The sequence below is a fragment of the Chlamydotis macqueenii genome, chromosome 3 (assembly GCF_036417535.1).
Source record: "Chlamydotis macqueenii isolate bChlMac1 chromosome 3, bChlMac1.mat, whole genome shotgun sequence".
NCBI classification, from domain to species: Eukaryota; Metazoa; Chordata; class Aves; order Otidiformes; family Otididae; genus Chlamydotis; species Chlamydotis macqueenii.
The window spans coordinates 118,094,860-118,115,185 of NC_141558.1; the positions used below are offsets into that span (position 1 = coordinate 118,094,860).

Here is a 20,326-nt window from a genome sequence, read left to right on the forward strand (position 1 = left end):
GCAGCTCGAGCACATCTCTGTCTGTCCCAAAAAGTCAGGCTGCTGCCCAACACAGAGAGCAGGTGGCTGCTCGTGGCAGGAACATGATGTCTGGCATGTACAGACCCATTCTTAAACAACCTTTTCCTTCCAGCAATTTTAAAAGGAGCCATTTATCACATTTTCATGTGATAAATTCACAGAAGTAGCTCGGTGCCCAGAAGTTAACCTCTGTAGCATTCAGCATGGGGAAGCAGACTTAGCCCTACTTGGCAAATTGTTCCACGCTGCCAAAACCAGATATTGCTGTGGATCATCCCACCCCACGGGCAGGATTTGTGGCAGAATGGCAGAAAACAGGTGTAACAGATTGGTGGGAGCAGAGGGAATCCACAGAGGAACGGAAACTTGGGCTCGAGTTTGTGAGTGGAGTTAGTCTGCTCAGTGCTGCTGGGGACAGGTATTCTGCATGTAATTACTATAACGTGAGAATGGCCTCAGGATCACTTCTATGAGAGTCACAGACACAAGCGTGGCTTAGTGTTAAAACCTGTAATTCAGCTCTTAATGCTCTAATTTCAATTGTCTTTCCTTTTTAGGCAGGACTGGAAAGAGGAGCAAACACTGCTGGAATAAACTGATAGCAGCTCAAGCGTATTATTTGCAATGATGCTTAGCACTTCCTGCATACATTTCCCACAGCCAGACCTGCAATAGTTCGATAGTTTGCACAGGCAAACAGGTGGCTGTCCTCAGGCATAATTTCATTTACCAGGCAGAAAAAGATGGATTCAGGGCAAGTGAATTTTCAAGTCCCTGGATGGTAGTATTCTAAATCAGAAAAATCACAATTGGGTCAACTAAGTATCATATTTAAAGTGAACTGAAAGCTCCTATTTACACCTCAACCTTATATGAACCTAAAAAATTTCAGTGGTGTCACTCAACTCAGGCTGCTGTAAATTTAGATAAAAAACAGGGCTGTAGAAGGTGGTAGTAATACACACTACAAGCACCAGAGAGAGCCTGAAGGAAGAGCCATGAGGAAGAGAGAAGACTAGAATAATAAGATACATTTTAAAGAGTATCTCTCCTTCAGAATCCTGTTGAAACCTGCTCATTTACCCCGAAAGTGATGCACACCATGGCATCCACACTTCTGAGCCATCTGAAGTGGTATCTCACTCACAGCTGAAAATGGATCTTGGCATGTTTAGTACTAGCCCAAGAGAGGCCTATCTTTCAATTCAAGCTAAACCAGAATTAAATCTCGAGCAAGGCTACATGCTTAGAAAGTCACAGACAGGTACTGAGAAGCTCTCTTTGCAGAAACAGCAGGTTTTCTATTTCCAGTGTCCTTCATGGGATGTTGTGCTACTGGCAAAAAATATCACTGAGAAATTTTCTTACCCCTTTTCTCATCTTCTAAAGAACATAATCCCAGAAAAACTTCACTGTATTACCTTGCAAAAGTGAGCTGGCAGGGGACTGCAGCCCAATTCACTTTATGTAACCTCAGGCACATCTTGAACTCTTTTTGTTCCTTGTTACTGTGTTCAATCATCATGCTTGCTGGGCTAGTCCCTAAGCCAGTGTTTCTCAAAGTTTTGATTGCTGGATCCCACTATCCAGATAAAAATGGGTGGCATTTGACAAATAAATCTCCTCCAGCTTCCCTGACCATCAAGGCTGGCAAATGCCCATGTGAGTAACAGCTCAGCCTCTAACATGGCACAGACTCTGCCTTGGGTCCTCTAGTTCACCCAGTCCTGCCTGGCCATCAGCGTTGTGAAAGATGGATGGAAGAACATAACGGTCTCTACTGTTAGAGACTGTTCCTCATGCCCTTTGGCTTTGGGCTAATCCTTCAGTCATAGATCAGGACTAACAGTTTCCAACCAGTACAAGCTAAAAAAAGAGAACAAACTCCTGCCCTGAAAAGCAAAGTACCAGGGAATGACATCACCAGGACACCAGCAGACAGATGAGCTAAGGATAAGAAGAAAACAAAAAGCAGCACCTGACTGTGAGAAGACATTTTTTTTTTTACATGCAATGAAAAGGTATTTGAGGATAAGGAGAGCCAAATGGTTTGCTGATGTTTATGGACTGTCCCATGTCTAAGAAAGAAAATGCAGATGGAGCACATTTGAAAAAAAAAAAAGAAAAATTACTAAACTGCCAATTGCTTTCTGCAACAAATCCAAAGCTCATATTATTTTATAAGGACTTTTTTGTGTGTGTGACATATGATAGCTATTTTGTAATTCTTCCCCTTAAGAAAACAGAAGTGTATATATATAAAATTTAACAGCAATTTATGTGCTTGCTATGGGAAGAGAGAGACTGGTTTTCCAGGAAAAGCAAAAAAATTCTATAGCTTTTTCAAGTCTTTGCCATGGGTCCTACTGGCTTACAAGTAGCACTCAGTTAATTTCCATCCCCTATTAATTTCAACTGTGTTTTCCTCTGAAATGAGTGTTTCTTTCTCTTCAGGACTGAATCATTAGAAAATCCTTATGTATGTTATAATTAAAAACTGCCTTCTTCAGTAATAATTGCTAATTATCTCAGAAAGCGTAGTTTGCAGACCAAGGTATGGTGTGCCCAGAATACACTGCTCTGCCTGGAGGCACTTTGTAACGCGAGCTCTGCAGGAAATATGAAATTGCCATCGTGCCCCCAGGCTGGGGCATGCCAAGGCAAGGACAGACTGTGGAAAAGCTGTGGGATCATTTGCCTGCTGTCATGACTTGGGGAACCATCGAGCTGGGCTCTCCAGACATGTAGGAGCTTATGCACAGACCTCACTCTGCCTTGGTGTCCCCACCACTCCTGTGCACTGGTTGTGCAGTGGTAAGTCAGCTGGAGGCAGTGAGTCCTTGGCATTGCTGAACTGCTGCTCATCTTTTGCACTGTCAGGGTTTTCTGGAGCCTGCCTGTGTGTTCCTGCACCCTGACATGGTGCCAGCTGGACAGCAGCCCACTGAGCCCTTGCTCTCCTGGCTCCTCCAGCTACTTCTGCATCTTCCAGACTGATTTGCCCTGAGCAATCTGGTAGCCTGTGACTTCCTGGATCCCTTTGCTCCTTTCCTATACTGATTTCTTGGGTACTGCTAAAATCTAAAGGAAAATCTAGGCAGAAAGACATGTCTGACAGCCAGCCAAATACACTCAATTCAACCACACAGACACCAAAGCTTCAAGCAGGAAACATATTTGGATTTCCAAAGTTTGCCACTGCACACATTCAGGGGGACAGTTGTCTTGTTTGAGTTGAATACCTTAGCACTTCTCCCATGTCCAGAGCCTTCCGAAAGCCTAGAGGTGCTGTACTGTGCCCCTGGAAAAGGCCAGGATATCTGGCCTGTCCAGTACACCAGTCGTGGAGTTCAGCACAGAAGAAACAGCAGTTGAGTTATCCTACTCAAACTCAATGCTGCTGAAGGTAGTGTCTCTTCACTGTTGGCCTGTCTAATCCTCAGGCACTCAATGGGGAAGGAGCAAAGGCTGTTCTGACAGGAGCTAAACACTTGGCTGCCATGCAGAGGACAATCGTCACTTGGAACTCTGTTTCAGTTATGCTTCTGATTTTGTCCCTTTCATATTTTGTTGCCTTAAATAACTGTCTGTGTGGTTCCTCCTGGCAGACTTCTGAGACTATCTGGGTCAAGTAATAATAATCCAAGAAACTGCTATATATGAGATTCTCAAAACACTAAGCCATATAATCATTAAACCCCAACAAAAGGCTTTATGTAACTTATTCTAGACTTCGTCACAGAAGAGCACTGAGCTCCTGCCTATCAACCCCCAATTAATTGCACAATTGTAATACCTCCTTTAGCTAAAAATAATGCCTGAGTCATTTGCTATGTTTAAATTACTACTGAAACTGGATGGACTTCTGTTAGCCAAGAGAAACTAATGGAAAACTACACTTTTTGGTGAAAAGAGACAGCCTTAGGTTTCAATTAGGGTTCAGTCCAGCAGGGAAATGGGGAGGGAACTTTGAAAATGCTGAGACAAAACCTTTTATTTATCCATTCCTTTTTTGTTGGATCCTGGGCTGTGTACCACAAGTGACAATGTGTTACTGCAATTCTGCAACAATTCTGCAGGCAGTATTGGTAATACTTGCAAAAATCAATCTCATCCTCTTTTCAGTATTTCTGAGCTAGATTATCACAGAAAAAGATTCTAAGAACTCAATTTACTTTTCACCAGTGATGATGCTGGTTTTTCTGCCCAGAGCTCCCAACTGGTGTGATGAACCTAAGCCTCACAACTTCACCTGTGGCTCTTGCAACACTGTGCAAAGGCTCCTGGCTTGTAGCACCAGCCTTGCTGGGAAGCAAAAGCACATGACTGCTGAGTTGTGGCACAGAGATTAGGCAAAACCACTCCTGGGGTCAGAGAGAGACAGCAAAATCTACATTTTGAGGCTACACTGTTGTCTTGCCTCCTTAGAAAACAGTAATTTACATGTCAATAAAGAAAATATTTACACTTGGAGCTTACAAATACTGCCATGTTGGCCCAACCTATTGATACAACAGCTTTCTGCTCTTTACCTGACGGTCATTTGAGTCTTTGTAAAGGGCAATATTTAACCCTGTCACAGGCGCGTGCAAAGCACAAACCTATAACAGTCAAGGTCCTCAGTTGACCAAGACATCCCTGAGGAGGCCAGTATCATGACAGAAATCGGTGGCACTGGAGATTTGCCCTTGTCCTGTCCTCAGAGGCACATGCCCATTCTCTGAGCTGTGGCAGGAAAGCAGACAGTCACAGACTGATCTCCAGACCTGGGTCATATACTCAGTCAAAGGTTGTGTGTCCCATTACCAGGTCAGAAAAGCTGGTCATGCTGTTTTACAAAAGTCTGAAAATATCCCATCAGGTGAATGGGGTAACTTCAGTATTCCAGGCATTCCAATTCCCCACATACTCGCGTGGGGTTTTAATAAAGTTTTATTATCTCTCACATAAATAAGACAAAGCATGAAATTATAATGCATACTCCAGACACGACAGCAATATGATAGTAAAGGGCTCCCAAGTTATAAAGAAGCTTGTAAGGCTTCCTCAGAAAGGGAGTAATCAGATGGCTGCCAGATCATAAACTAATTTCCCCTATCCTCACTTGGCTGTTGAGCAAATAAAACAATGTTAGAGGTATCTAACTCCATAGACATGAATGTGCTATCTTCAGTATATGTCAAAGAACAATAGCACAATATCTGTGGCTTTGAAGAGAGGCAAATGAGAAATATTTCCTTCCATTTTCAGTACCGTCTTTTCTCCTTTCATTGGTGAGTCCAATTACAGAGCCATGATGAGACTATAAATTCTTAATACTGCTCCCCTGGCAATTCGTACTTATGTAGCATTTTCTTAGGTATGGAAGCAACATATTACAGAAGCAACAACATTTTCACCAGCACAAGCATAAATGGATCATATCTTACACATTCTGGCTGAGCTGGCAAAGTCTCAAGAAATTAATTCAGTCCATGAGCAACTCCTCACTATCTACTAAAAGCCTACATCATAAAAATGCAATACGTAGAAACCAGCTTAGCTTGATTACTTGTTTTTACTGCCTTAAATTCCAATAGCTAAAGCTGGAAAGAACCGGACTCATGGAATGGCAAATAAGAAATGTTTACTGGATATTGCATTAAAGACAGTATGCACCATAAAACATGGATGGAATTAGTTCTTCATCTACTTACCTTTTCCTGTTTAAGATGACTGCTGATACAATTCTTGATGCAAGGTACCAGAGAACAAGAAGTCTATATTTAAGAGAGTTGTGCTGTCACAGGAATCCCACCTACCATCCCCTCCTCCTCCTCCAAGCTGTCTAGCCCCCAAAGTGGGTCAGGGTCAGACAAAGCATATGTAAATCACACAGCATTGCTTTGTCCACTCATACTACATATAAAATGCTACTACAGGCTCACTCCCTGCTTCTCTCAAATGGAAGTACCTCTCAAGCAGATGAGACTGCCAGGCTGCTTGTTCCTGAGTTCATAATCCTGATTTCTTGCTCTGCTTTGCATTTTAATTTGTATTTCCATGCCTGCAGTAAAACCCCTTCTCAGCTCATTAAATAAATAAATCCGCAAACATGTGACACAGAGTGATCAGGAGCAATGAAACTGAGCATAAGAGCAGCCTGGTCGTGGTGCAGGGCTAAGATATCTCAGGACAGCCCAGAACAATGTTAGCTTGGTGATTTACTGAGATGGTAAAGAAACATATACCTTTTCTCCCTAGACTCCATAACCTGCTGCTGATCATAGATGTGGATCAGACAGAGTCTAGAGGCTAGATAATAAAATCTCATTAAGGATATCCATTTTTTGCTCCTGCCAAGTGTGTTGAAAGAAAGAGAGAGCGAGCATGATAGAACACCTTCTCCAGATCTCTCTTACCAAACAGAGTAGCATTTGTCCCATATACTGTTGCAGACTACCCTAATGGAAATCTGACTCGGGCACAGTCTAGCAGTCTCCTGTTACAGTTGGCAGTCCGCATCAGGTGCCTCACAGCCAAGGCTGAGTGCAAGACTTCCTCATTACGAAGTACTGGATAATCCCAAGTTTCAATCTAGTCTTTAAATACTAGAAGTTGCATTAAGTCCTTTCCAATTATGTTCCAAATATGTGTCTTCTAGCAGCTCAAATTTGCATTAGATAAGATTGTTTGCCTGTGTCAAACCAGTGTTGGTAATTGCCACTTTTGTGTGTATGAAACTCTTTCAACCCCTATTCTCAAGCACCTGCTATTTCATCTGTGAGCTCATTTATCTTTGCAGTGCAACTACCACTATTCAGTGACCCAGTCATGCTACTGACTACTGGCCCTGAACAAAAGTCCTGAGATAACACAATGAAGAACACATTGCACTAAAAAAGAGTGAGATCATAGCATAATAACAACAGGCAGCCTCAGTTCTCTCCCCAATACCTTCTAACTACATGTATTACACTGACACCAACGTCATGCACATGCCATCCCCTTTGTATTCAGCCTTAGAAAAGTAGTTTGTAAAAGAGCCCATAACGGAGTTGCCAATGTGATGGACAGATTCTGCTGTCTTTAATTACACTGTTTTAGTGCTGCCTTTGTTTATGCTATTTATCTTGCAAGTGAAGAGCACATCGAAGTGAAGGTATGATTAAGAGAGAAGGTAAGAGTTAGCTTACCAAATGCCAAGAATAGGAAATAGAAGAGGAAAGGTAAGTAGATAGGCTTAGCCCACCTGGTTACGGCTGCACAGCTTCAAGCCATAAAAAAAGACATACAAACAAGTCTCTCAGATTCTGCAGTTAGCATCATCTTATCATTATCAGGTGACTAGTTATCCGCACCATCCCAGCAGCTCTGTAAGGAGGACTTCAAATGGGCATGATAGTGGGAATGGAGTTTGGGGGAAGGATGAAACTCTTGCCAGCAAGCCTTCTCCTTGAGTCGAGTTCCCAAGTACGCCAGCAACAGGGTAACTGTTACCTGCGTTTGTCAACTCAGTCAATTGCATATTCCCTGTAAAAATTTTGTTATCCGTCCCACTTATTTATTTTTAGTTTATTGCACTAGAAGCAAGAATATTAATCTTGCTCTGTGCAAGAGATCTTACATTTCCTGCTAGGGCATTTTAAAGTATTGTTTTTAGTTTAATAGCACATTTTTATTCTCTGCATGTTGCTTCAACCTGGGGAATATTTACAGGATCAGGCTCTTCCACTTTGGCTGCAGTGGCATATGAAAAGCATATCTGCACTGATTAGAGATAAACACAGTTCCATGCAGGAGAGCAGAGTAATTCAAAGACTATGCAATAAAAGCAATGCCACAGTATTGCAGAGAGAACATCAATGGGCCTTGGAATACACTGAAAGCTGGGATAGCATACTCAATTGCATTGTGTTCAGCAATATCTATGGGACAATCCCGTATTCTCAAGTCACTGGTTTCAGTACAAGTGTGTACATATCATTCTGCCCCAGTACCCAGATTATTTAATAAGACTATGACCTGGTTTTATTTGGGGGGGTGGAGGGGGTGCTATGGTGGTAGCTTCTGTAAGAAGCTGCTAGAAGTTGTCCTCCTTTGTTCAGTGGACTCAGCTGGGCCTAGGGCAGACCCTCTGCTGGCCAGGACCAAACCAATTGGTAGCAGAATGTTCCCTGATAACACCTCTGCGATACTGTATTTAAGAAGGGGGAAAAGAGAAAAAAAAAAGGAGAAGAAGATGTGAAGAAGCTGAAGTAGGGGCAGAGAGGGGGAGGCGCGAGCCTTGTCGCCCTTGCAGGCCTCACCCTCTGGCCTCCCGCTGGGGAGCCTGACTCAGCCAGGTCTGGCTGCAAGAAGTGGAGAGGAGATGAGATGTGAAGAGAATCTGAGAGGCATCTGCCTGAGCCGATTGTGAAGAATTTCTTGTGAGAGGAACGGCTGCAGACACCAAAGTCAGTGAAGAAGGAGGGGGAGGAGTGATGCAGCTCCTGGCCAGAATTCCCCTGCAGCCTGTCGTGCAGACCATGGTGAGGCCGGCTGTCCCCCTGCAGCCCATGGAGGTCCATGGAGGAGCAGAGATCCACCTGCAGCCCCTGAAGGACCCCACTCTGGGGCAGTCGTTCTGGAGGGACTGCAGCCCCTGGAAAAACAACCCACACTGGAGCAGCTCACAAAGGACCATAGCCCATGGGAGGGACCCCATGCTGGAGCAGGGGAGGAATGAGAGGACTTTTTCCCTTGAGGAGGAAGAAGCGGCATAAAGCACCGTGTGATAAACTGACCATAACCCCCATTCCCTACTCCCCCCTGTGCCGCTCGGGAGGGAAGGAAGTAAAGAGAATGTTAAGCCCGGGAAGAGGGAGGGCTGGGGGAAGATATCTTGTTCTCTTTCTCGCTATTCTGCATTGGTTTTAATAATAAACAAATAGTTTTCCCCAGGTTGAGTCTGTTTTGTCTGTAACGGTAATTTTAGGAATCTCTCCCTGACCTTATCTCAAATTTTGAGCCTTTTTTTTCTTACATGATCTCTCCCTATTCCCATAGAGGGTGGGGGGAGTGAGAAAGAGACTGTGTAGTCTGGTCCTGAGTGAGGGTAAACTACGACAGACTGTTACCTTGTTCACTCCATCTGCCATCGCTTGCAGTGTTAGCTCTCTAGGTCCATCCACAGTCTTTCCATTATCAGTTGGTCCCCAGCTGGCACTATATATATCTATGACTTGAGGCATATGGCTGATAGAGGAAGCTTCAATAATGTCTGTCATAAATGGCTGGTCGAGCATTCGTATTCCTGTAGATTTAATCAACATAAACATGAATTATGCATTACCCTAGTCAAGATGAAATCTCAGCACCTGAAGAAGCCCCCCAGTTTCAAGTATTTTAATTCACTGGCAGTTTCACCCACTCAGCCATTCTACACTCGCCATTCACATTTCACCAGTGTGCTTACACAGCAGGATGGCAGCACTTAAACACCCAGCCACAGCAATGCAGCATGGCCCACAAAGAGAAAGCAGGTTATTGTTAACTTTCTACTTACATAGTACTTTCCATCTAGTATTTGAAAACACTTTTAAAATAGTAGTATTCAGCAATCTCAGCATTTCATATAATTTAAATAATATTAACAGTATTTAAATAGTATTTTGTTACAATGAGGGATAAGGCCTCAGTGATGCGCTAATACTTCTTTAGTCTTTCAAGTAATTTTTATGTTTATTTTGGTTCTTCTCCAGAATTTAATCAAAGAGGGTAAACACACTACACAATTTCCTGGAAAAACATAATTTTGTCAATATGCAGACACACTAGCAAAATATGGCCATTATTTGGAGAAAAAGGCAAACTAAAACCTGCTTCCCTTAAGCCATGTTGCAGTAGAAATTGAGTTAAAATGATACAACCCTAGGACATGTCAACTTCATAACACCTCAAAATGTCGGCTCTAAGCAAGCCAGCAACTGTGACAAAGACAGCAGTACAAACCCTCACATCCATCATGTCCCACACATAGGACAGTTTCATTGACAGCCAACCTCTCAGTTGCCTTTGAGTGAGACCTGAGTAACCCATGACATATTCCAACTCTCATTTGTAGCCTTGAATTGAAGTTCAGTTTTTCCCAACAGTGTCAGGACACAGATAGCACAGAAATCAGTACCACAGAGCCAAACAGTGTGAATGGCAGCGAGGACCCTGATTTAGAAGCCAGTGCTTTTACTATATCCAATACAAAATACGTGTGCCAAATGTGAGCCTGTAAAAAGTGGAATAAACTTCAAAGAGAAACCAAACCAAAGCTGGATATTCCTGACCTGCTAATTTAAGCTAGAAGTTATGAACTGAAACTCAATGAGAGAGAAATCCTCTCATATGCTTGTGAAATGCAGATCTGCACTGAAACCACAGAATTAATTATTGACCCCGGGGACGTGTGGGAACAACAGGAGAAACCAAGCCATCTGGTTTGACTTTAGGGCAAAAACGAGGTACAAGAAGCAAAACGCACAGTGCCCCAGATCTTTGGACACCAACTTCCAACTCCACATACAAACATGGACCCTGAATCATGTCAGCAGCACACTCTCAGCTCTAATGAACTTTCACTTTCCCACTGACCACAAGGTGGTGCTACCGGTGTGCACGGTCCTCAGGCAGGAAAGGCTGGCATTTCCAAAAATCTGTGGGCATTTTGCTACAAAATGGTCAAGTATGGAAAATTATTTGCAGGCTGGTGGTCATAAGAAAAGGCCTTCACCTCTCTATTTCTAAGCAACCAGCTTGAAGTCGAAGAGTTATACTAATAATACAGATAAGGTCCTCCCATGCCTCAATTCACACTCCTCTAAAAGCATTTATTGCCAGAATGTGAAATGTCCCTTCCCTGAAGGGGGCATTACTGGAGAAAGGGGACAAGCACTAGATCTGCCTGGTCAGTTACCAACTGCCAGTGGTATCTCCTGGAATAATGGCTTAGCAAACACTGCTTGGTGCCCTTCTACTGTGGATATTCACCTTTCAATTGCACAGGTGATAGGTGAAATGTAGCCTTACCCAGACTCTTCCAATACTGCAGAGGAACAGGGACTAGCCAAGTGGAGCACAGCTACGCATGTACACATGCTGTGAATCATTCCCAGGAAGCAACAGGTGCATCCACACTGATGTTTTGGTATGGATCAAGGAATAAAAATGCAATTCATAAACATCTCTCTCTGTTTCTGTGCCTTCGTTCTCATCATGGAACAGCAGGAACACTGGATTTCTTTAGATTAAACTACACTGACACATGCTGTCCAAGAGCCTAACTCACTCCAATCACTGTATTCAGTCTGCTCTGATGGGCAGGTAAGAGGTAGTTAGAAGTAAAAACACCAAACACACTTGAGGTGTGAATACTGGGTGCTAGGCATGACCCATTTCATTCTGCCCATCTGCTCCTACCACTCTGCATCCCTTGTTAAAATAGAGGAAACCAATGACCACAGAGATTTACAGTACTGCAGGCCCTGCCCTGTGAAAGCCTAAAGAGTAAGAGCAGCACAGGATTTGCCTTTTCAAACAGTTTCTAAATGCAGCAGGAATTTATATTGTACCTCCTGCAAAATAAGATTTGTCACAAATGATTCTGCAACTACGCAGGGAAGAAGCACTAAAAATCACTATACAAACAGGAACTGGCATAAAAAGGAGGAGAGCTGTTCCTTTGCAATGTTATTAAAGAGGCTATACAGGGCTCTCAATTGAGGAGGCAAAGCTATGGATAAAATCCTTTCCCCAGCTACTGTGAAAACTAGTAAAACATGTAGCCCAGTGCCAACCTGCAGTCCTGTCCTGGGCAATGCTCCCTGTCTCTGCAGGAGAAGTTCTGCCTGAGGCACAGTGGCGTAAGGACCATTTACACCTTGAATTGCTACGGTACCTGCCACCTTGGAGTTGTACGCAACTCCCACGCCGCAAATGTTGTTGTTGGCAGCAGCAGACACCTCTCCCGCACACCTTGTCCCATGGCTGCAAAAGGGAAGACAGAGACACCATGTGAACCCCAGTTAATGGATGCGCTGAATTGAGCTGGATCACTACAATCTTGTTTTTGCCTCATAGTCCACTCCCAGCACTTCAGAAGAAAATCATTCCATGGCAAACTGTTGAGTGCTGTGCTTGGATAAGGTCATTCCTCCCTGAAGCAGGAGAAAATCAACTTCCCCTCTGCAGCATGAGTGACGCTTGCTTTGAGGTTAACATACATACTTCCACTTCATTTAGTTGTAAAGTTATTCAAATCTTTTCTTTTTAATTCTGTCAAACAGGTTCTGCCTTGTTACCAACTACTAGTCAGTAGGAACAGGCCCTTGACAGAACAGTGTAAAACTAAAATCAATATTAATTCCTGTATTTTTGTGACTTGACACTGCAACACTCATTATTTTGAACACCACAGAACAAAGTTTGGTTACTTTTTTTGCTGTTCAAACACCTACAAGCTGCCCACAAAAGAAATGCTATGGATGCAGTATCAAGCTGTGGTGGCAGAAGGGAGCCGCAAGGGTCACTGCACTCCTCAGCAGCAGAGCTGTGCCCTCGCTGGCCAGGCCTAAAGCTGGTCAGACGCAAGGCACCTGTATCCCTCTCATCTGGTGCCTAATTCCCAGGAGAGCTGACAAGGTGCTCTAGCTCTCAGTTCATGGAGCTATCGCTTTCTGCTCTGATAGGAGGTCGAGGTTCAGGCTGACACATGGCATTTCAAGAACACTTGGTGCCTTTGAAGTGCTTTACAGCTTTTAACAGAGACCCTTTAACTGGCAGTGGCTCTAAGGCAGCCCTGGAAGAAGGCAGATTGCATTTTTCTTTCTCCTAATTCATCATAGAAATGAAACCACAGTGAAGATAAATATGGACAATATAATCAATTTAAAAAAAAAAAAGCACAGCAGCAGAGAAACTAGTGAAACCTGTGCCGCTGTCAGTTTTTTTAATGTTTAAGATGTTGAATCAATATGAATCCATCCTACTACTCACATCAATCCACTCTGTGCATTAAAACTGGCATTGCTCTTATAGCATGCTAACTACTCATGCAATTAGCAGTGCTGTATTATAAAGGCTATACAGAGTACCAGATGAACCATCCCGGGAGGCAGCAGAATGGTTTTGTTTTAATCATAAACTTTCTCTCTCTCCCTTTAAGCACCTCTGGCAAAGGTGAGAGTAACATTAATAAAGAGGTGAGAAACAACACATTCTTTTTCCTGCTGTACTTGGAAGAATGTATTTTTAAAGGTAGTTCCATGAGAGAAAATGACTGCTCTCAAATGCACACAGTGTCTTGATCATGAAAGGGTGAAGATCTCATGTGAGTTCCTTTCACAAAGCGGGCAGAGAGTAAAGTGATACAAATTTCTTATTCATCTGCTGGAGAAATTTCTTTCAACAATCAAGCAGGTTTTCCCTCATGTCCTTGTTCAAAGAACTGTGAAAAAAATATACTGTTGCTAGGCATTCATACCCATGGGCTAGCTACAAGCCACAAAGCAGAATTAATGGCTTTGTTAAAAAATTGTCTTGACTGATGACAGAGTGCAAAAAATTGATGACACTGTCAGGTGAGATCTTTGTCTCAGAGAGGGAAAAATTGTATAGGACCTTCCTGGTGAAAGGATTTTATCAGGAGGTCCTCTTCCCCGACCTTGTCTCCCCCAGTGCACAGGCCCACATGATGGAGACTCAAACAGTTCTGTTCCAGTAGCTCAGGGTTTAGATACCGTGCAGCTGACTGGAGAAAAAAAATCACATGTGAGTTAGTGGAAACACATTTGGTTGAATTATTAATGGCAAATAGCAGACTTTTCAATTTATTCCTATTTGCTGTTCATATATCATTGATAAATCCATTGTGGTTTCTACAAAGTGACCCATGTCAGGCACAAATCACAGCTTTTCTCTCCAACATTCACCTCTTCATTATTATTTCAATGTTTAAAACAAGGGGATAGAAAACAATTAAGAATATTTTCACCTATGAACTTCAAAAGTAAACCATACAGTTACTTTAAAGGTAAACCATGCAGTAGTATGCAGAGCAAGTTTCCCAATAAACATTACATAAATGCAATTATTTTACATCAACATTTGTGAAAACCTAAGGTGGGAGAGGACAATTCAACTGAAAGTCAGTTTTACCTTCAGCTGGTTTAAATAACACTAGTACTAGTCATGAAAATTTCACTCTGCTTTGTCTTTGAAAACTGTTTCTGAAACCCACTGCCAATGCTATTGCAAATGTCCTTTTACCGACACATTTTTTAAAGAGTCAGACGCTGCACAGATTTTCATCGGGGTTTCTTTTCATCTACTTTGAAATGCTTCTGCAGACAGCAAAGGAGAGGGTTCATCCTTCCTAATCTCAGCTCTCTGCCCAGGGAGAGCTATGCAGAGCTGCAGTCACAATAGATGGGACGATCTGCCTACCTTGACCACTTTAGTTGCTTGCACTGGACAGCACTTAAATATGCAAAGCTCAGAGGGACACTTTTATGAAGCAAATGCCATATGACATTGTCAGCTTCTGAGCATTTCAGTGTTTGCACAAGGGAAAGTGTTCCCCTACTTTGGGGAATGTGTTACTCTGCCTGCATCCAAACGTGCCAAGAACCAGAAGCAGTGCTGTGGCTTGACACTTGTGTCATAACACTGCAGATAGAAAGAGCTGCCAAATCTGTTTATACAAATCCTCAATTATTATGTTGTTTCCATTGTATTGATTGAAAAATGAGGAGGAGGGGAGTAGGTATTTTTACCCTGTTAATAATCGCTGCCTGGAAGCCAAGGGGAGTTCTTTCCTTGACTCAATGGTATTTTGTTTGGATCTATAATAAGTAAAGGACATTTTAACCACTGAAGAATATGGGTTTCCAAGACAGTGAATAATTTTTGCCCAAGTAACTGCTATCTGGGTGAGGGAATATACCAAATACAAAGGCTACAAGAGTGGAAATAATTACTGGTTATTTACATCACAGCAGAAATTAATGATCTCAGAGCTCTGAGATGTGGAGCCCTGAGCTGTGCCTTCTGCATGCTCACAACAAGAAACCAGATGTCTGTACAGAAAGGTAAAGCTATCTTTGACTTGTATGGGTACCTCCGCATTGCACAACATGGTACATGCCAAGGTACTGAATGTGGTACAGGAGAAGTGGGTGTTAAAAATCACAGACATTTTTCAAAGTGGTTCCCAAAAACCACTCTGAGTGCTTTGAGGCTGCCTCTACTTTTGGAAACAGGGATTGGTTCAGGTTCCTTCACTGCTCCCGCTGCTCCTCAGGCTCAAACACCTGCCCCATGTTGCACCCAGTGTCCCCCATCCTGGCTTGGTTCCCAGGCTGCATGTCTGAACACAGTCAAGCAGTCAGTATGGTAAGCACAGGAATAAACTATTTGGCTGCCCAGTCATCTATATGCCTCTCCCTGTAACAGCAGCCAAACTACCTGACTGCAATTCCCTGCCTCAGGCACCACACTCTGCCCTTCCAAAACTCACCCTGCTTGGTTTCACAGGCCAGTGGCTGTTAGATGGTAAGGCTAAAATGCTTCCAGTAGCCTTAAAAAGTACAAAGTGGAAGGGGAATCTGTGCTTACAAGCAGAGCAGCTGCGATTAATGGAATGCTCCATCCAAAAACCTCTCCCTTTTTTTCTTAAAATCTAATGACACTTTGCATGTGCAGCTGGCAGCTCACAAAAGCTCCTTGGTTCATCTCTTTAAAAAACAGTTCTCTGCTTCTTGTTCCACAAATTACATTAATTGATCACACAGAAATGTATTCTTTATGGAAAAAGGGATTTTACGCTATCCTATTTTGAGTCTGATCATCCTGCATGCATAAAATTCAATGGGTGATACATCACTGACTGCAAACTAAGCAAAACGGAGTCTTTATTGCAGGTTTCTGTGAATGGCTTTTCTGTGTAACTACCGTCCATTCAGACACACTTGTACAGCTACACATATGGACAGATAGGCTGTCATAGGCAGACTGTTGTAACCTACCACTAATAATAATTCAGGAATCAGAAGTTATGACTGTAGCTTATATATGAGTACATCAGCTTGATTAACATTATAGCAAAGAAATATGCAGAGAAAAACATAGTCACAACTACTCCTGAACAGCTGGATATGCTGTGTTGGTTTGCATCTTAGCCCAGAGAAAACATGAAATCTTTCATCTTAAAGCCTTCTTGAATTGTGCAGGCAGTGTGTTACTCTTATGATTTGCCTCGCAAGGCAGACAATTCCCTGTTTCACCAAAGAAATCTCAAGGTCCATGACAAAGAATGTTATACTTTCTAGGCATCAATTTTTTTTCTGGAAAGAATCATGAAGGATCAGTGACTGAAGTTAGACAGAGACAACAAAAGCCTTGCCACATCCAGGATGGTCAAGGCCCATTTAAAGGTAATAAACATACTTTATAGGTGTGCCTTGGACTACATTAATATCTTGCTAGGAGCTTGACAGAAAGGGCTTTTTCATGGGACAGATGCAGAACTCAAGGCACACAGGTTTTTTTAAAAAAACCTGTCGAAATCTGTTTCTGTTCCATTTTAAGAAGTTCATTTAGAGAAAAAAAAAAATCACACTTTCTAAGATCTGAAGCGTTTTCTTTTGGGCCACTTTTATTTATATCATACCTTGACAACCAGATCATCTCCTGCTGGCAACTGCTTAAGTTCAGAACATATTGAAGGAGTAGTGTGTCTTGGCCAATCATGATGTGCTCAGCAGAAATAACACAACAAGCACAGCTGCACTGTTGATTCCAGGTTTATAAACACAACAGAACAGGTTCCTAGTTGGTGTACATGGACTTTAATTCCTCCAGCAGCCAGAAATATCTCAGAATCAGCCCTGAAATTCTACCCATGCACACTGTCCTTAAATCAAGGTGAAAAGACAGATGATTCAGAACTTACATAAGATTTAATTGTTTTTAAACTGGTCATTCTACACCATGCTGCTTTTCTGCCTTCTTAGTCTACAATCAGATTAAAAGACTTTTTCCTCCCCAGAGTCTTTTTTCATCTTCAGCTTACTCCCTTTAAAATTAGCTAGCAGTGATACTTGCCTCAGACACAGTAGATGGGAAATCAGTCTATACAGATTTAGGTTACTTGTAATGTCCTAGGATAGCTGACAGAAAAACCTGTGTGGCTATCACCCATTCAAACAATCTACATATATACTCTTCTGAAGCAGCAACCTCATTTATGAACTACAAAATGGTTCTTCAGTGCTATTTAGAGGTTACCTAACAAAAAATGAAGTCACAAGTAACCTCTAATTTTCAAGCAGTAGTGAGACTGTAGCTTCTGTTCTGGCAACAACTGAATCTAGCAGAAAACAGGCATTCCACAAATACCAGCAAATACAATTTCTTAAGCAAACCAAAGTGAAGAGCAGGCTGATCAAAACCCATTTACCTGTTAAACCAGTCATCTGTATAGCGGGGGTATGGATAGGGGTCATTACTGCTGAAGTCATAGCTGGCTTTGGCATTCTGCAAAACACAAAGAAGTTCAGTAAGTCAGCAGAAAAACAGATATGCAGGGCAAAGAGGAACACAAATTGAAGAGGCAGCTGAGAATCATTATTAAACTTTGTCCTCTTTGTTCTGAGATGCATCTGGCTGCAAACCGGTCCCTGTTATGCTGTGCCATTTCCCACATTGGCAAGCCTCAGGAAAGATGCTTTCTGGAGTGCAAAGCCTCCGGTAGACCATTAGTATTTCCAAAAAGTGTGGCTAATTGTGAGGTGATGTAAGAGTTCAGGTTACTACTAGGGGATTGTTCACCAAAACTTACAGGAGTATTTAGGTGTTACACTACTTGATGTGGCAGGACAAAGGTTAAATCCTGTTTTCCAAACAGTGGTGCAAGTGACCGGACACTTGGGTCTTCCATCATATAATTACTTTTTCAAAACTCATTTGTGGTACTACAACAGTCAGATTTCTAAAAGCATTTCAATGCCGAAGAATGTAAATTTCACAAAATTCAAATGTGAAAACGGCATTAATGGTCAGCACATATGCCTGAAAATCCCTTTGCATATGTTCTTGGTCTTTCAGTTGTCTGAACAGCTTCACAAAAGCTGCTTTCAGGTGCCTTTGAAAATGTCATCTCATGTCTCTGCTTTTCATATAAATTTAAATAATTTCTGATTTTGCCCTATCAGCAGGGTTAAGGACACTCATTAACATTTGATGCTATATCTGAGAAGTAAATGGAAAGTTTCAGAAAGTCAAGTGTCATCTTCTTTCTTCTCTCTTAATGAAAAAATAAATAAAGGGTGACTGAAAATTAAGCTTTTAAAACTATTTAGAAGCTTCCTCTCAAGTGTATGTTTGTAGAGTTTATATTTTAATAAACACCATACTCAAGGAAAAGAATTATGTTAATTCTTAATTAATGTGTACTTGTATTCTTTTTAAGATTTGGCTGAGCTATTGAAGATAATTTGAGACTCGTGTGTGAATAGCTTTGCTCCTAAAAACATTCCCTTTCAGCAAATTCTCAGTTTCTGGGGTACAGTCCATTGGTAGCACCAAAGTCTTTGGGTTTTGGATTCAAAAGTCCTAACTGATAAAAACTCTTGTGCCAGAATGAAATGGGGACAATACTGTCTTTGATCCTTGGAGGGTAAAACTAAGTATCTTTCAAGTGATTTTTTGGGGGTGATGATTTCAGAAAGCCTGGTTGCTTATATTCAGCACAGACAATAAATATTTTGCAGCATTTGAATGGAGCAGAGATCTAAAGAATGCCTGTCACACAGCTTGATGCTGTTCTCCAGCTCAGACATAGCTGAATCCCTTTGTGAGTATCCTTATTGATCTCTCCATATCTCTACACTAAGGCCCTGATTTTCAGCCTGAAGATGTCTTCCAATAATTTCAGCAATAGCCACAAATTCTCAGTGCTTCTAAGCCTCTGTGCCCAGGTGTATGTTTAATTTACCTCTTTTAATTACCACAGCTGCTTATACAGCACTTTGAATGGCATATAGCCAGGAAAAGAAGGGGAATTTGACAGTCGTCTATAAATCATGAATAGCACAGAGAAAGTAGACAGGCAGTTATTCTTTATATTTCTCATAATACAAGAACTAGTGGGAAACCACAGAAATTACCAGAGGGGAGATTTAGAAGCAGTAGAAAACAGGAAGAAATACATTTCCACAGAACACGTAATGAGTTACAAAATTCATTGCCACAGAACACGTAATGAGTTACAAAATTCATTAGACAAATTAATAGAAGATAAATCTGGAAAGGATATTTGATGCTGTGCTTCCTCCTCCAACAGTCCACCACACAGTGAATGCTAGAAGCTGGGAGGCCATAATCAGGTAGATACCATACAGTCTCTGACTCGGTGACCACACTGCTTGCCAAGTATCCACTACTGGCTGCTGTTCAAGGCAGGATCCTGAGCTAGAAGACTTTAGGCCTCAGCCAGAGCACCTGGCAAAAGCCATGTGGCACAGACATCCCACCCTAATGCAACAGAGGAAGTTTGGATTCTGCAGTGTCCAGCAGAGCTGGGACAAGGATTTGTGCAAGGGATTAAGTTTCATCCAACACACAGCAGTAAAAACAAATGAGCTTGTCAACAGAAGATTGAGTCCTGCTCTTTATCAACAAGTGCAATCTACTCCTAGAAGAACTAGCTGAAAAACCATATCCTACAGTAAAGTCAAAATACAAACGATTACTTTCTAAGAAACTTAGAATCATAGAATCATAGAATGGTTAGGGTTGGAAGGGACCTTCAAAGGTCATCTAGTCCAACCCCCCTGCAAGGAGCAGGGACATCCCTGACTAGATCAAGTTGCTCAGAGCCTCATCCAGCCCGGCCTTGAACGTTTCCAGGGATGGGGCCTCCACCACCCTTCTGGGCAACCTGTTCCAGTGTTCTATAACTCGCATCGTAAAAAATTTTTTTCTAATTTCTAATCTAAATCTACCCCCCTCTATTTTAAAACCATTACCTCTCGTCCTAACTTAATAAGATAAAGCCAACTCTGTCACAGAGCCTAGGCTTGGCAACTGCTGGAGAGAAATGCAGTTCAATCACAAACTGAAGAAACTTGCTTAAGCTATTGCCTTGGACTAGACACGGCCTGGAAACTATGCAGGCCACAAATAACTAATCTTAGTTCCAGTGATTTCAGATCTTTTTCACATAGGTATGGTCTAACTCAGTCTTAAATGTGCTTAGTTCAATATATCGCCAGCTTGTTATTCAGTCAGAACTTCT

At 42.1% G+C, this 20,326-nt stretch overlaps 1 protein-coding gene across 2 annotated transcripts in view; it reads right to left on the reverse strand.

Moving 5' to 3' along the window:
- The window catches only part of PCSK2 (proprotein convertase subtilisin/kexin type 2), a 116,759-nt gene that overhangs the window by 19,790 nt on the left and 76,643 nt on the right, over positions 1–20,326 (reverse strand). For both annotated transcript variants that reach the window (XM_086743693.1, XM_086743694.1), the window contains 3 exons: positions 17,489–17,565; positions 11,930–12,018; positions 9,120–9,295 (listed from right to left, as the gene is read on the reverse strand). In XM_086743693.1, coding sequence (XP_086599819.1) covers positions 9,120–9,295; positions 11,930–12,018; positions 17,489–17,565 — 342 coding nt within the window. The remainder of the gene's footprint in view (positions 1–9,119; positions 9,296–11,929; positions 12,019–17,488; positions 17,566–20,326) is intronic.